The following is a 15269-nucleotide window of genomic DNA, read 5'->3' as shown; positions in this document are numbered from 1 at the left end:
GAAAGCACTTTATGTGTGTACATTTGTAGTAACATAAAACACATGTAAAACGATGCAAAATACCTAGTATCTGGAATCTGGAATACGTTTTAATCCATATATAAAAATATTTTTCTACTGGAAGGGGAAAATGTCAACTTTTCGCATTCGACAGCATTGTAACAATGTTCATTATATTGTTAATAAACAATTTGACTCAGAAATATCCCTTTCCAATTTATTTCTTTTCAAACCACAAATTTGAAAAAAAAAAAAAAAAAAAGCAGATGTTGCTAATTTAACAGCTAATAGCACGCATCTACATGAAATCACTTTCAAAAGCACTTGATTCTTCAAGAAAGCCTTAAGAAAAAAGAGGAGAACATCCAGCGAAGGTCATTGAGGGGAACTAATGAGAGGGTAATAAATCTTACACCCCATTAGCTCTCTCCCCTCAAAAAAGGGGCGTTTACTATGAGGGGCGGAGCAAGTGCAAAAAGTGAACGTATTTTGAAATTTTTTTCAATAGTTAGAACCCGATATTTGTTTAAAAAATGGCCGCATTATTTCAAACAAGATCTCAAAAGCGAGCTGGAAATATTTTGCGTGTTATGGCGTTCTTAAAATTTCGATAGCACGAGTTCCAGATGTTTTACAGAGCAAAATGTCCAACAGTACCTCGTTTTCGAAGAAATTCATTTTTTCTCGAATTTTAAAAAATCGGAGAATGGACAAATCAAAAAAGTAAAAACTAAAATACACAGACATAGTCTTGAAAAATACTCAGAAAAAAAATTGATCCGAAAACTTCACAGGAATTTGTAAAACAAGCTCCAATTTTCCTCGTAGGTTAACATTAGATCCGAATCTTTCAGACTCTCAGTGAAGAGTACCCTTAAAAGGTGTTGGCAAGCACTTTTCTCCCCACTCATGATTTAATAAACAATAATAATAATAAAATATATCAGCGAAATGAACTTACAACTGCAAAGGGATAGTAAGGGGATGGGAATATGATCGGGTTACCAACTTCAATATTGTGGCGCCTGGCGTTTAACCTTTATAACGACTTGATTAGAAAATATTCTCATCATTTTACCAGCTTGTCAATATTTGCTTTAACTGTTATTTTGGGAGAAAATTATATGGATTTGATTTTTCAATGCTAACAATGATGATTAACTTTAAATAAGTTCTTTTACTTAGCGTTTTTTTTTTTTCATTAGATGTCTACATTTTTTTGTTCTTTTTTCAAGATAACTTGGCTTTATTAGGATGCAAATAAATGAAAATTCTCTTTATTTTTGTTAGAAAACTTATTTTAAGTTTTTGAAGCAAAATTCCATTTTCTTTTATGAGTCAAAAATTAAAATGCTAAATTGATGTTTTATTTATTTATTTTTTCCTTCAACTGGTAACAGATATTAATAATACAACAGATATTGATATTAATATACAACAATATTGGTCAACAGATATTAATAATTTGAACTCTAAAATGCAATTTTAAAATAATTTTATCAAAAATATTTCTTTTACAAGCCATTTTTATACTTTTGATGCCTTCACTTTGAGCATTGTGATCTTTTGCCTCCGCTATGAGAATCCAATTTTTCGAATTTTTGATGTTTAGTAAGCTTTGTGAAGAGCTAAACAAATAAAATTTCTTTTTATTTTTGTTAAATTTTCATGGAATTTATAAGTTTTAAACAAAAATCTGTGCTTTTTAAGAGTGTCTTAGGTCAAAAAGTTAAATGATGAACCGCTGTCTGAATTTTTTCTTTTTTTTTTTGTTACAATTATTTTAAATACCGTACAGAAATATTTCTAGTATAATTTAACATAATGTAGAATGGTAGATAAATATTGATACTTGAGAGAGTGATGCCCCCCCCCCCCCCCAAAAATTAGAAAAACACCCCAGAATGATATTCTTAACATAGAAGAGGGAAACACTCAATTTTAAGTTTAAATGATGCAGTTTGTGCCATCTCTAAATTCTAAAATTTTGTTGTTTTGACATTTTTTGTTTCCACAAAATTAATTCTTTTTCACAAAATTATTTGATTTTTCACAAAAAACGGACCCTGTGAAAAATACTGAACAGACCCCTGAATATTGTGCATATATTAAGATTTTTTTTTTTTTATGGGAGGGTGACCTTTATTTATTCATTTTTCCCCCAAATCACATGCATGTTTTTTTTTTTGTAACTGTAATGCATATTTTAATTAAATTCATTTTCCTTTTGGGGGGAGGGGGATACTTTTTTCTAATTGTGTAATGCATATTTTAATTTAGTTTTTTTTATGGGAAGAGGAGGGGTGATCCTTATTTATTTTTTCACATCACATGCATGTTTTAGTTTGTTTGTTTTTTCTTTGGAGAAGGGCTTTTTCCCCCTCGAACTGTAATGCATATTTTACTTTAAAAAATTTTTTTTTTCGGATCTTATTTCTTTGAATATTGAATAGATGTTGCATCTGTATTTTTCTGGTGATAAGTATTTAAGAGATTAAGACTGAAAACTTAAATATGAGATTGGTATCTCTGTTTAAGCAATTACACTCTACTATAACATAATAGTTTACATTAGCATTACACAAATTAGCATAATAATTTACATTGCTTTTGATTAGATTTGATTCTGTTCTCCACTTACCAATTGCTATTACCATGGTGTTAATATTTTTAACCATATAGATTTAGCTCAAAATTCCTTTTTCTCTTGCGAAAATTTAAAATCTGTTGGAAGCCCTGATACTGAGCTTTAATGCTTTTTGTTTTTGTATAAATGAATTTACTTAAATAGGTAGTTGTGCAAAATGTGTTAATAAATGAATAAATTTTTCACTTTTGAAATAAATTGCACTTAAGTTTGTCCATTATTTCATTTTTCACTTCATGGAGCATTCTTGCAGAAAGAAATTAGGTCCAGAAAATTTGTCGCAGAAAGTGAAATAAAATTCAGCCACAGGGTGTCTTACTAGTTTTGAGTCTACAACATTTTGATAATTTAAATGATAATTTTTATGATTTTTTCTAAAAGATCCTAATGTATGGATTGAATTTTCTCAAGTTCTGTCTTGTACTAGTAAAATCTCTGTATTTAAAATCATTCTGAAATCAAATTGTGCTTTGCCAAAAATTACTTGTCCCCCCCCCCTTCCCCCAAAAGTTTCAATGTTGCAAGCTGCACCACCTCTCCTCCCTCCTACTGGTGAACACCCCTGATAATGATGCAGCATGTGTTCAGGTGTCATTAAAGCTTGGACATTTTAATGCATGTGTCCTGCGAAAGAAAACTTGGATTTTGTGTTTTCAGATATTTGGGTAAAAATTCATAAAATAGTTTTAAAATAAAAAATATTTAGTACTCTGCTTTGTTAATGAATTTAAAACTTATTGAATTTACATTGTTTTTCCTCTTTCTAGTTCCTAAAAGTTATGGGGAAGAAGTTTTATGAAGTTCTGGGTTTGCCAGAGAATGCTTCCGATGAAGACGTTAAAAAAGCTTATAAAAAAATGGCGCTGAAATACCATCCAGATAAGAACAAATCTCCAGAAGCAGAAGCTCAATTTAAAAAAGTATCGGAAGCATATGAAGTACTGAGTGACAAAAAGAAACGAGATAGATATGATAAATTCGGAGATGCAGGACTGAATTTCGAACCTGCGCCACAAAGCTTTTCATGTAGCTACAATCCAAGTAATTTTTATTCTTCTGGACACTTTACATTTGTTTGACATTGTAATTTATTGCTATACTTCAGATTTTCACATTTAAAATCTTTGTTTTATATTATCAACTTAGCAGGATTTAAACTGAGTTTAAACATTCTTTTCCAAAAAAGCCTAAATTGGGAAAAAGTCTTTTGCAAAATGCTAAAAAATCAGCCTTGACATCTTTGAAGAAATAAATGCACGATAGGCAATATTTTTTAAAAATTTGAAATGTGAAATTCAGAATTGCTCTTAGTATTGAGGGAGCAAACTTTATGATGCATTTATTGGGGGACGTAGTGCTTATTAAAACCAAATACTGTTGAACTTTATAGCAGTTTATACATTTTAGCTAAGCTTTCTAAATAAGATTAGGTTCAATATCGCCATGCATGCTTCCTCTCTTGGATTGTGCATCTTTTTCCCCCTTCATCTTATTATATTGGACAAAAAGGCAAAAATGCTTTGTTCCATTCCATTTTCGCAATTTGAATAGTATTTTCTCATTTTGCGAAAAATGCAACCGTAGTGGAAACCCTGGAGCTTAGTAATACAGCTAGATAACAAAAAATTGAAAAATGAATGTTTAATTTTTGTTGATTTTTGCCCAAAACGAAATACCTCTAATTAAATAATCTTAAAATATGATAATTCCAATGAAAAGTGAAACCAGTAGGTCAAAATTTCATTTTGCTGTTATGTTGTTATATTATATATCATTGTAAAGCTTAAAATGTTTATTTTCCGAACATTGCATTGATTTTTAAAAAAAAGTTAAATAATAAATTTTTTCCCTTGTTGGAAGTATGATATTCGGGTCTTCATAATAATCAGAAGATAATACCTCATTTTCAAGTGCTTATTTCTAATAGCAAAATGAAAATAAACAAAATTAATTGCAGTACAGTTTAAACTATTAACATGATACTATAACAACATGCATTTATTTTAATTTTTTGCAAAATGAAATCAAGCAATTTAAATTTTTAAAAAAATGAAGTTTAATGTTAATTTCTTAACAAAAATTTAGCAAAAGTTGTCATTACTTCTTAAAAAATCAAAATTGAAAGAGATCCTTTTTTGTCCTTTTAGCAATTCATCAGAGTGATTGTTTACCATAGTTTAAAACATTACAATTCCTTTAGTTTTTTTTAAATAACGTTACAGACGTAACATTTTTTGTTTCGGACGTAACAAAAAGCAGTACGTTACGTCCATAACACATGTATATTTCCAATTAAGCAGAAAAAAAAAGTACAGGATAGGCAGTGAAATTATAGTGTATGACATTTAATATGATATAACAAAATTTCTGATACTCTAATTTTCAAATTTTAATAAATGTTAGTGCATACTTAATTTTGTTTTTTTAAATTATTGAAGTACATATGTGTTCCTCTTAAGGTAAAATTTTTTGTCCTCCAAATCATGCAGTAAATTCAATTGGTGTTAATAGTTCTACACTAGCAATTAATGCTTAATAACTTGCATAAAAATATTCTAGAGGGAAAGTTCCTTAATTTCTCAAACTTTGCTTCATCAATGCACTTTATTTAAAGAGTTTAAAAAAAATGTATACAGTGGAGTCTCAAAAATCCGAGTCTCGAATGTTCAAGGTTCTGCATAATTCGATGTGCTTCATATTTTAAATTTAATTTTTTAATCGCTCAAAAAAAAATTTCTCTAAAATCTGAAAATAAAAATTTTGCTTCTGTAAAACTAAATAGCTTCCAACAGGAAATAAGGAAAAGACGTTGAAAAATTTATTTCAACAACTCCCAATGAGACACGAAATATTCGATTAAAAGATATGTATCATGACTACAAGATATGTATTCAAAGATGCCTTGGAGATAATAACTTGATACGCAAAATTGAAATTGATTTTCGATAAAGAGCGTGTTAACATCCCTTTTGGAGTATCTGATTGCAATAAAAAGTAGATGCACAACTCCAATGCCACATGAGTTTCAACAAGGAAATTTTTCACAACTAACTGTTTTTGTGTTATGCAAGATACATCTCGTACATACGCACTCTGATAGATACAGAAAACTCGTCAAAATGGTATTGGGCACAGTCAAAATACATGTATTGGTTGCTTAAAATTGCCCATATAAATACGCACTGATATTGTGAAAAAGTAAAATCATAATTTGTTTGGATGCAATTAAAGCGTAAGTTTATGTTGAAATTTGAGTAATAAATTTTTCGTGAAGAAAATACTTCCTTTTCTTTGCACAAGGAAGTAAAATGTGTCCCTCCTATGTCGTCCGAATAGTAGTGTTAATTTTTAATCTGGAAGAATGTTCCAAATACTCCCAGTTTCAGTAAACCGAAGTGACGTGAGCCCCAATTAACTCGGATTTTTGAGACTGCATTGTACATATGTGTATGACACAAAAAAAATTGTGTCCTCCAAGTAGATTTGAGTGAAAATTACTCGATCATTTAACATGATGAAATCCAAAGCATTTTTTGCTTAACTTTCATTAATAAAGTTTTTTTTTTTTTTTTTTTTTTTTTCAAATTTATATTACATATATTAATTATAGTTTTTCTCTTAAAACTTCTATCATTCTGACAGCATAGCCAAATTGATACTACTTCTTTATTAAAAATTAACTTAGAGATAAGAATTTCATGTTGTTTAATAGTTTAAACCAAAGTACCTGAGTTACTTTATTGTCATTTACTCTCTACAAAAAATTAATATTTAGTTTACTGTTTCATTGATAAATTGAATATTTTATAGTTTTAAAACTTAAATTTAAAAACATAATGCTCCCTACCTCCCCAAATCTCTGAAATTTATTTAGGTATAACCTGAAGTGTCAAAATAATGTGTTAATCTAGACCACTGCACTCTCTTAACAAAAATGTTTAGTATATAAAAGCTTTTATTTGCTTTGTGCAATTAGCATGTCAGACACGTTACGTCCGTAACAATTATACTAATTTCTATCATAAATTTTACAAACTATATCCATGAAAAATTTTTGGTTTTAGAAGGCTTAAAATCTCTAGAACAAGTATTTTAAGAAAGTTTTAGAAATCTATATGAATAATTCACAGGAATATTGACATTTGTATGACAATGTATACATTTTACTGTTTTTGAGTTGCGTCCATAACCGGCAGTTCTAATTTTTTGTTACTTTTTGTTAGAGACGTACCGAGTACTCGGTAACTACTCGGTACTCGGCCTACTCGGCCAATTTGCCGAGTACTCGGTACTCGGCCAAATTCTGATCAGATACTCGGCCAATACCGAGTAGTTGCAAAAAATTGAATATTGTCCAAGACAGATACTAAAATTTATAAAAAAAGAGCAAGCATTATATTCTGCAATCATTTACAATTAAAATTTATAAGTCAAATTTAAATTTTGAGAATAATGAAGTTTGTAATGCTTCAATGGAATAAATCTTTATTTTAATGTCCCCAAAGTTAATAAAACTTATTTATTAAAAATTACGCAAGAAATGTAAGTATAGAAAATATGGAATTTTTATGTTAAAAATGGATTTTTGCTACAAACAAAAATTAGTTATAAAAAATGTAAAAATACCTTTGCAGAAAAAAAAATTGTCCTGTTAGTGTCCGCATTTGAGGGATTTTACTGTAATTTGTTTTAATTCCAACTTGATTAATCATACCTTTTATTTATTTATTTTTAATTTAAAAAATTATTTTTTTGTAAAATTTTTGACACAAACAAAATTGTATATATATAATGCGTAATTAAATTTCAGCAGGAATTTATTTTTAAAAACTATTATATGGACAAGGAGGTTTATACTACTATTCCAATAAGTTCAAAATTCATCACATGTGTGTCAGTGGTTCTTCATAAAACATAATTAGTACTTGGAACTCGGCCGAGTAGTGAAAGGCCGAGTACTCGGTAACTCGGTACTCGGCCGAGTAATAAAAGGCCGAGTACTCGGTACTCGGCTACTCGGCCAAAGTGCTACTCGGTACGTCTCTACTTTTTGTAATCAAGCAATTTGCACCCAAAATTTTGATAGCATAACCAAACTATGCAACAGAAAAAAATTGTAGATTGAACCAAATTGAAATTATGTGTATTTAAAGTCTGATTGTTATGTCCGTAACGGTGGAATTGCCCGTAATAAGATTTTAAACAAGTCTTCACATTCTCCAAAAATTGTGCTAAAACTGAATTTTAGTTACCAAGTAAAAGTATTTACCCCATGATGTGTCAGAAAAATCTTTAAAAGTCTCTTATTGGGCTAATATTTCAGATTTTATCATTCACTTCATTCAGATGCCAAATTCTATTGCACAAAAAGCATGGTGTTGCTAAATGAATGATCTTGTTGTTTTAATGCTTTGTAGTATTTATTAACTTAAAACTCATAATTGATGCATGAAATGAGAGAACAACTCAAACAGCTATATGTACAATCTTACAAGTGCTCAATTTAAGCACCTTTCGTCCCACGGCACACATCAAGTCAATATCCCAGTTCTTCCCAAACTTTGTTTAGCGTTTGTGGTGTAATTGTTGCAACAGTTGCCTCAATCCTGTTTCTTAGGTAGGCCCCAAAGCAGAATACTACTAAATTTGCGACGTACGTCGCAGAACAGATGCCTGAGCTGCAGAACAATTCTGTTCAAATGTGAGAGGAAAACTGATACATTTTCTGCAAAAATTCTGCAATTTTCAGTGAAATTTCTGCAAAAACCATGGTGCAGAAAATCTGCGGAAACGGCGGTGCAGAAAATCTGCAGAAACGGCGGTGCAGAAAATCTGCGGAAAAGGCGGTGCAGAAAATCTGCTGAAACCACGGTGCAGAAAATCTACAGAAACCACGAAGCAGAAATTCTGCGGCAACCGTGGTGCCGAAAATCTGCAGAAACTACGATGCAGAAAATTTGTAGAAACTGCAGATTTCTTAAAATTAGAAGAAAATCTAAAATTTTCAAATTACGATAATTTGGCGGAAAGCTCGAGATGTTGAATTCGATAAGTCCTTTGTAGGACTTTCACGATCGATCTTCATTCACTGCAATTTCGTCCATACACGTATTTTTTGGAAATATGCCAACACTGAAACACGTCCATTGCCGAAAATTGTGTGTTTTGTTTGAGATTTCAATTCCTTTGCATCCAGAAAATATTTCAATCATTTAGAAAGTTTTGAAGTGTTTTATTATATGTAACCCGAACTCGACTCATTTTATTCCTTATTTTATTAGTTTATTTATTTAGGAACATTATTTTAATTGCTCCTTCATGCCATGTAAAATTAACCAAAAAAAATGTAGTTGCCACCTAGGTTCGGATTTTTATAAAATTTTGTATCTTTGCTCTGTCTATGTATTTTAGAAATCAAACAAACTATTTTTAGAGAATCTCAATCGGTTTAGGTTTGAAACCTTGTTAAAGTTTTTTTGATTTTATAGTTTTCATGATCAACTAATTTTCCAAATTCCGTGCTCTTTAATTAGTCATTTGTTTGAAAGCTGTGATATTTCCGGAAATATCTTATTTCCACAGAAATAAATAGCAACAGTCCAGTAAAAAAAAAAAAAACTCCGATATGAAACGATTTTGATTTTTGGCACCCAATTTGTGGAAAATGTCATGGTTTTTCGCATACAATGCTTAAAGTACTTTCAGAACAATTTTGGTGAAATGATTTTACGTTGCAGAACATCCTAAAGTATTCTGCTTTGGGGTAGGTAGGGTAGGTCAGCTGGTAATGAAGGCACAGACACACAATCCTTTATGAACCCCCCACAGGTAGGAATCATATCGTGAGATCCCCTGTGATCAGGAAGCTTCTTTCTCCGGATTGCCACGCTCATTGGATCTCATGAGGATTTTATATCAGCAAAATTAATTTGCTGATAAGGCATAGCTTATTTAATAAAGACAGTTTTGTCAAAAAATGCCAATCAAAACTCAACTTACAGGCTATGTTCACTTACAAAGTATTTTATAAGAAGGTAGAAAAGTTGAAAAGCATGGGTAAACTATTGGTGATATACAGCCAATTTAAGAATTCCAACACCTAAAAACTTGTGCTTTAAACATTTTAATTTTGTGGTTAAATTAATTTTTTGGATAATTTTAAAACAAAATTATGATTAGCCTACAGCGTAACTCCCACATATCCCTAGGGGCTGGTAGACCACCTGTTGGGAACTATTAAATTAAATAGACTGATTCATATTAATATAATTTGTACCATTTTCTTTCTTTCTTTTTTTTTTTTTTGTGTGTGTGTGCAAAAAAAAAAGTATAAACCATTTTAATAAAATTCTTAGCAAACACTCATTTTGAATCATCAGTTTCTAAAAATGTATGTTACTTGACAAAAAAAGTTAATTTAGCAATCTGCTTTTCAGATTTTTCCCAGTTTTTTGGACGTAATGAATTTGAATTCTTCTTCAAGCCGCCCACAGCCCATGAATTTAACTTCAACCGATGCAATTCTGCCCGGACCCGATCCAAAAAGACACAGCCACCTCCTCCTCCAAAAAAAGATCCAGCTATTGTGCATGATTTATATGTTTCTTTAGAAGATGTGCTCATAGGCTGTACGAAAAAGATGAAAATAGAACGAAATGTTCTTAATTCGGACAAACGCACAACTCGCAGGGAAACAAAAGTTTTGACTATCAATGTGAAACCTGGTTGGAAAGCCGGCACAAAAATCACTTTCAAAGAAGAAGGAGATGAAAATCCAAATAGCATTCCAGCTGATATTGTGTTCATAATCAGGGATAAAGTTCACAATTTGTTCGAAAGAGATGGTGTTAATATTAAATATATTTGTAATTTAACACTTAAACAGGTAAGCAATATTTTTTTCAAACTTGTTTCACCTTTCTTTTCAAAGTTGTTGTTTTAGATTGAGATCCACTTAAATTGTCGGGGACATAAAGTAAAAATGCTTAAAGAGCAATCTTATAGCATAAATACCAAACATGAACAAATGAAAGGAATTTATTTGTAAGTAAGACATACTAGACTAGAATTATGAGATTTTTCAATTCATTCCACGTTTGCTGTACAATCAGCAGCAGCAAATTATTTATGCATGAACTTGACTTTTCACCCCTTTAGAGTTCATAGGCTGCAAGTACTTTTTAGCCCACTTTCCCATTAAAGTGAAAAAGAGTGCATAAAGATGTGAAAGGTAACTTAATGCATTATAAAAACTATTGTAATTTTGACAAAAAAGAGTCAAAATTAAGTTTAATAAACTTTGAAAGTTAATAATTGGAAAATAAAGTTTTGAGATAGAGAAAATGTGTGTCTGTCTATCTGTCTGCCCCCCCCCCCCCCCACTCCCCAATAACTTTGAGTGAATTGTCTGATTCAAACAAACTTTTTTTGTGTGTGTGAAAGATCTCAGTGAGGACACGTTCTTCCCATACTTCATTTTTTGATTTGAACAATTTTTCATTCAACACTGAACATCTTAGGAAAACTGATCATAAGCACCTACAAGGAATTTTAAGGCAAATATAAATCATGAACTAAAAGGCAACTTTGCTTCAATTAAACTTTGTTGGAAAAGTTCTTGATGAAGAACGTGGATAGAAATAATCTTTTTGATTTGAACAAATTTTTGTTCGGTTTTGAACAGTTCAAAAAAATTTAACCATAGCGCGTCTATAGGGAACTTTATTGCAAATATAAATCCTGAACTTGAAGGCAGATTTACTTCAAACAAACTTTGTTGGAAAATGCTCTTGATGAAGAACATGCATAGAAAAGATCTTTTTGATTTGAACAATTTTTCTTTCACTTTTGAACAGTTCAGAAAAACTTTACGTTAGTACCTATAAGGGAAACACAAGGCAAATATAGATCCCAAACTTAAAGGTGGATTTGCTTTTAACAACCCTTGTTGCAAACTGTTTATGACCCCCATGTATTTGGTATGAAGTGGTTAAACCCACATTTCATACTGGATAACTCCCACATATGCACTGGATATCCTGTCCAGAGTGGGCTGGCCGAATCGGTTACCAGATGTCCGGTACATCTCTAGTTTTTACCAGGACTGTGGTGATTACCAGAAAAATTTAATGCTGTTAAAGATCAATTTGTCGCAGTAGAAAATAAGTTGGAAGAGGACAATGATGGATATTGGGGGGGGGGGGGGGGAGGGGGAAGCATCATCCCTTCCTTGAGGAGCCCTGCATCGGCAGTTTTTTCGAATTGAAGTTCTAAAACGCAAGTGTAGGCCACATTTGACAGCATTAAGGAAAGGAATGGGGTTTGAATCTCCCTGTTGGAAACTTTTTGGAAATGAAGTTTCAAAAAGGCAATTTCAGACGATCTTAGGAGGACAAGTTTTGAGGGCTCCCCCCCCCCCCAGTTATTTTGTGAAATGTAAGTCTTATTGACATGATCGTAGACATTTCAGGTTGGGTTAATGGAAGAAATGAGGGAAATCAGCAACTTTCCTCATGGTAATTTTTCGAAATTGAAATTCCAAAAAAGAGCAATTTTAGACATTTTTCAATCATGTTAGGGAGGGTTATTCTGAAGTGGAATTTTAGAATAACTCTTTCAGTGGAAAAGGAAAGCATTAAGTTAGAGTCCTTGGATAATCTGTATTTTAGAATTATGTCGGATAAAAAAAAAGTGGCACACCCCGCCCCCGAACATGTGTAAATTAGATACATAGTGGAGGTATATTAAATCAACCGCCCCCTTCTTAAACAATTTCTGAATCCGTCCATGGAAGAGAAAATAGAAAATTTAGTTTATTTCAGTAAGAGATAATTGAAGAAAAGGACTGGAAATTGATGACCTCCGGAAACAGGGCTTGTGACTTTGTGCATTTTCGACTACGATTACGCTTTCATCAATTCAGAACGCCACATTTTATGAGAAATCTTCATTGCAAGTGTACAAATTCTAGTTCCCGATATTTTCTGAAGCAAATGGATGGGACTTGATTACAAAGGCCTCTCATCTTGCAGCATTGCTGATGCGCGATAGCCAACGCCTGGATTTCACTGCCCTCACATCTGAGCTGGAGCTTTGGTTTGGTGAGAAATGTCAGAAAAACTTCTCTGCCAACTTCACTTGAAATCCTGTATCCAGAAAACTGGACAAACGCTGCAAGAGCTAGTGGCAGACATCAAGAGACTGTCTCATTTAACTTTCTACATATGCCCTGCAGATGTTCAAGACAATATGGCACTTAACTTCTTCATACACAAAGTCTGGTATCCAGAAATCCAGAAAGCTCTCTCGGTGGTGGACAAAAAAGATCTGAAATCCGCTGTTGTGTATGCAATGAAATTCGAGGCCACCCAAGAAGCAACCCACTAGGATGGCCATTTAATCTGGGGTGTGAAAGCTGATAAACCTGATCCTGTGTTGTCATGGTTGGCCAAAATTGAGAGCCAGATCAAAGAGATGGCGAAAAACATCAACAGCAGTAAAGCTCCTCGGGTCCAAAAGAAACAAACCCTCAAATGCTAGAAGCATGGCAACGAGGGCCACATAAAGGAAATTTTCAGTAAGTTACCACTTATGGCCCAGGCTACGGCAGAAATACGTAAAATACACTGCCGGCTCAGTCATTCAATCCGAAGACTGCATTTTCGTGCTTATTAGCACTCGTCAGCCCGTAATAGGAGTGACTGAGCTAGAGGTGGAAAACCTTTTAAGGAAGCCAAGAATGCCAAACAAACTGGTAGCTAGTATAGAATTAGCACTGAACAGACGAGTGACCAAAGCAATGGTTCTGTTCAACTTGAAGATTGAAGGCAAGGCATGGTATTTTCAGTAAGTCACCTCCGCAGAATGACTGAGCTGGCCGTGTATTTTACAAATGAAAAGACATTGTGCAGCTCACCTAGAAACCAGAGTAAAGAGCATTGCTCCCTCTCAAGTTCAAGAAAATTAAGTACGGGATGGCAACAGATCAGGGAAAAGTCGGGGAACTTTATTAATCGGGGAATTTTGAAAATGTGACAAAAATTCATGGAAAATTGATTAAATGAAGAAAGAAAAAGTTTTCTGTTGCTTTTCAAAATTGAGTACCTTAATTCCCTGAACATTTTCAACTAGTTATTTTTTTTTTAAGTTAAATTAATGAGGTGCGATTATGCACTGTACACTGCCGCATATTTGTGCATCTTTTTTCCTCAAAGTCGAAGTATTGAATCTTCATTTACTGACCACAGGATGAACTTCCTAAGCTTGCTTCTATGTCTGTAAATTTTTTTTTTACCTAGCTTAAATTTTCCTTCCATGAGTTCCATACCATATAAAATAAACAACCCTACAGGCAAAGAGAAAGCCGCCATTAATGACTTAGCTTCCTTGCTTTTACTCATTGTCGTGAAGTAATTAGCATACTGTAATCACCATTTCTAGAAAAAATCAAGAAAGTTTATTTTACAAAGCTTAAATTTTCCTTCCATGATTTCCATGCTACGTAAAATCAACAACCCTACAGGCAAAGAGGAAGCCGCCATTAATAACTTAGCTCACTTGCTTTACTCATTGTCTTGAAGTAATTAGCGTATTGTAATCACAATTTCAAGAAAAAATATTTTTTTTAAAAATTAATACTCATAAAAGCTTAAAACTTATTACTTGGCGTTTTTAATTTAACATGTAAATAGTAGGTAGTCTTATAAATATAACTTAATATAATGGGTGATGTTTAACCTTCAGTGTATAGTAGAATATACTTGAATAGAAAATGAGTCATTCCATGTCAAGTGACCTAGGGGTCCCCACTCGACCATCTCTGATTTGAATGAAATTTTATAGAGTCATAGAGATGCCTTTGAAACTAACCTATGCAAATTTTCAGCTTCCTAGATCCAAATCTTAAGGATCTAGGATCTCCAAAAAATGTGATCCAAAATGGGGGATCAGCTTTTTGTGCCAAATTACCAACTTTAGACTAAGTTTACAGAAAATTTTACTACAATGGAAGCCTGAAATTTTAGGCACTTGAAGTACATTTGGCCGTTAATATATTCAAATATTTTTGTTAGTTTGAGCCTGTTAGATTTTGCGTAGCATGCGCATGAACTTGTGAAAAAAGGCGATGGGGAAATTTTTTCCTGGATTTTAAGCTGTCATAAAATTTGAACAAAAAATATTCAAAACCTCATGCTTCATGATTCTATTGTAAAAATACTTGTTTTTAATGAGTTACAGTTGCAAATCTTAAATATCTATTTTCTAAGAGGTATTGACATCCCAAATGGCTATCAAAACTGTTCAAGTGAAAAATAGCTTATTTTCAAAGCGCTATAGCTCAAGTTTGTCACCTCGCATATTCTTTTCGTTAAAAACCATTAGAAAGAATAGATTTTTTCCTTTCAAAATAAGTTTTTTCTTCGATGGTGATCATTCGTTTAGGAATAAAAAAAATGAGTTTAAAATTTGTATTATCGTAATGAAATGCAATGTTTAAGAGCAGGTTGCAGAATATTTTATCACACTGGAAGCCTGAAATTTTAGGGGCTTCAAGAACTTTCAGTTGTCAAAAATTTCTAGTGTTTTTATGAATTTGAGTGTTCATTAACTTTTATGTAGCACG

General features: G+C 32.2%; 1 protein-coding gene across 2 annotated transcripts in view; it reads left to right on the top strand.

Moving 5' to 3' along the window:
- The window catches only part of LOC129220040 (dnaJ homolog subfamily B member 4-like), a 45763-nt gene that overhangs the window by 13137 nt on the left and 17357 nt on the right, over nucleotides 1-15269 (top strand). For both annotated transcript variants that reach the window (XM_054854373.1, XM_054854372.1), the window contains exons 2-3: nucleotides 3415-3688; nucleotides 10084-10532. In XM_054854373.1, the coding sequence (XP_054710348.1) occupies nucleotides 3427-3688; nucleotides 10084-10532 (711 nt within the window). In that variant the 5' untranslated portion in view covers nucleotides 3415-3426. The remainder of the gene's footprint in view (nucleotides 1-3414; nucleotides 3689-10083; nucleotides 10533-15269) is intronic.

The sequence above is a fragment of the Uloborus diversus genome, chromosome 4 (genome assembly GCF_026930045.1).
Source record: "Uloborus diversus isolate 005 chromosome 4, Udiv.v.3.1, whole genome shotgun sequence".
NCBI classification, from domain to species: domain Eukaryota; kingdom Metazoa; phylum Arthropoda; class Arachnida; order Araneae; family Uloboridae; genus Uloborus; species Uloborus diversus.
Note: the sequence above shows the minus strand (reverse complement) of the source record. Positions and strands in the feature narration are given on the sequence as shown.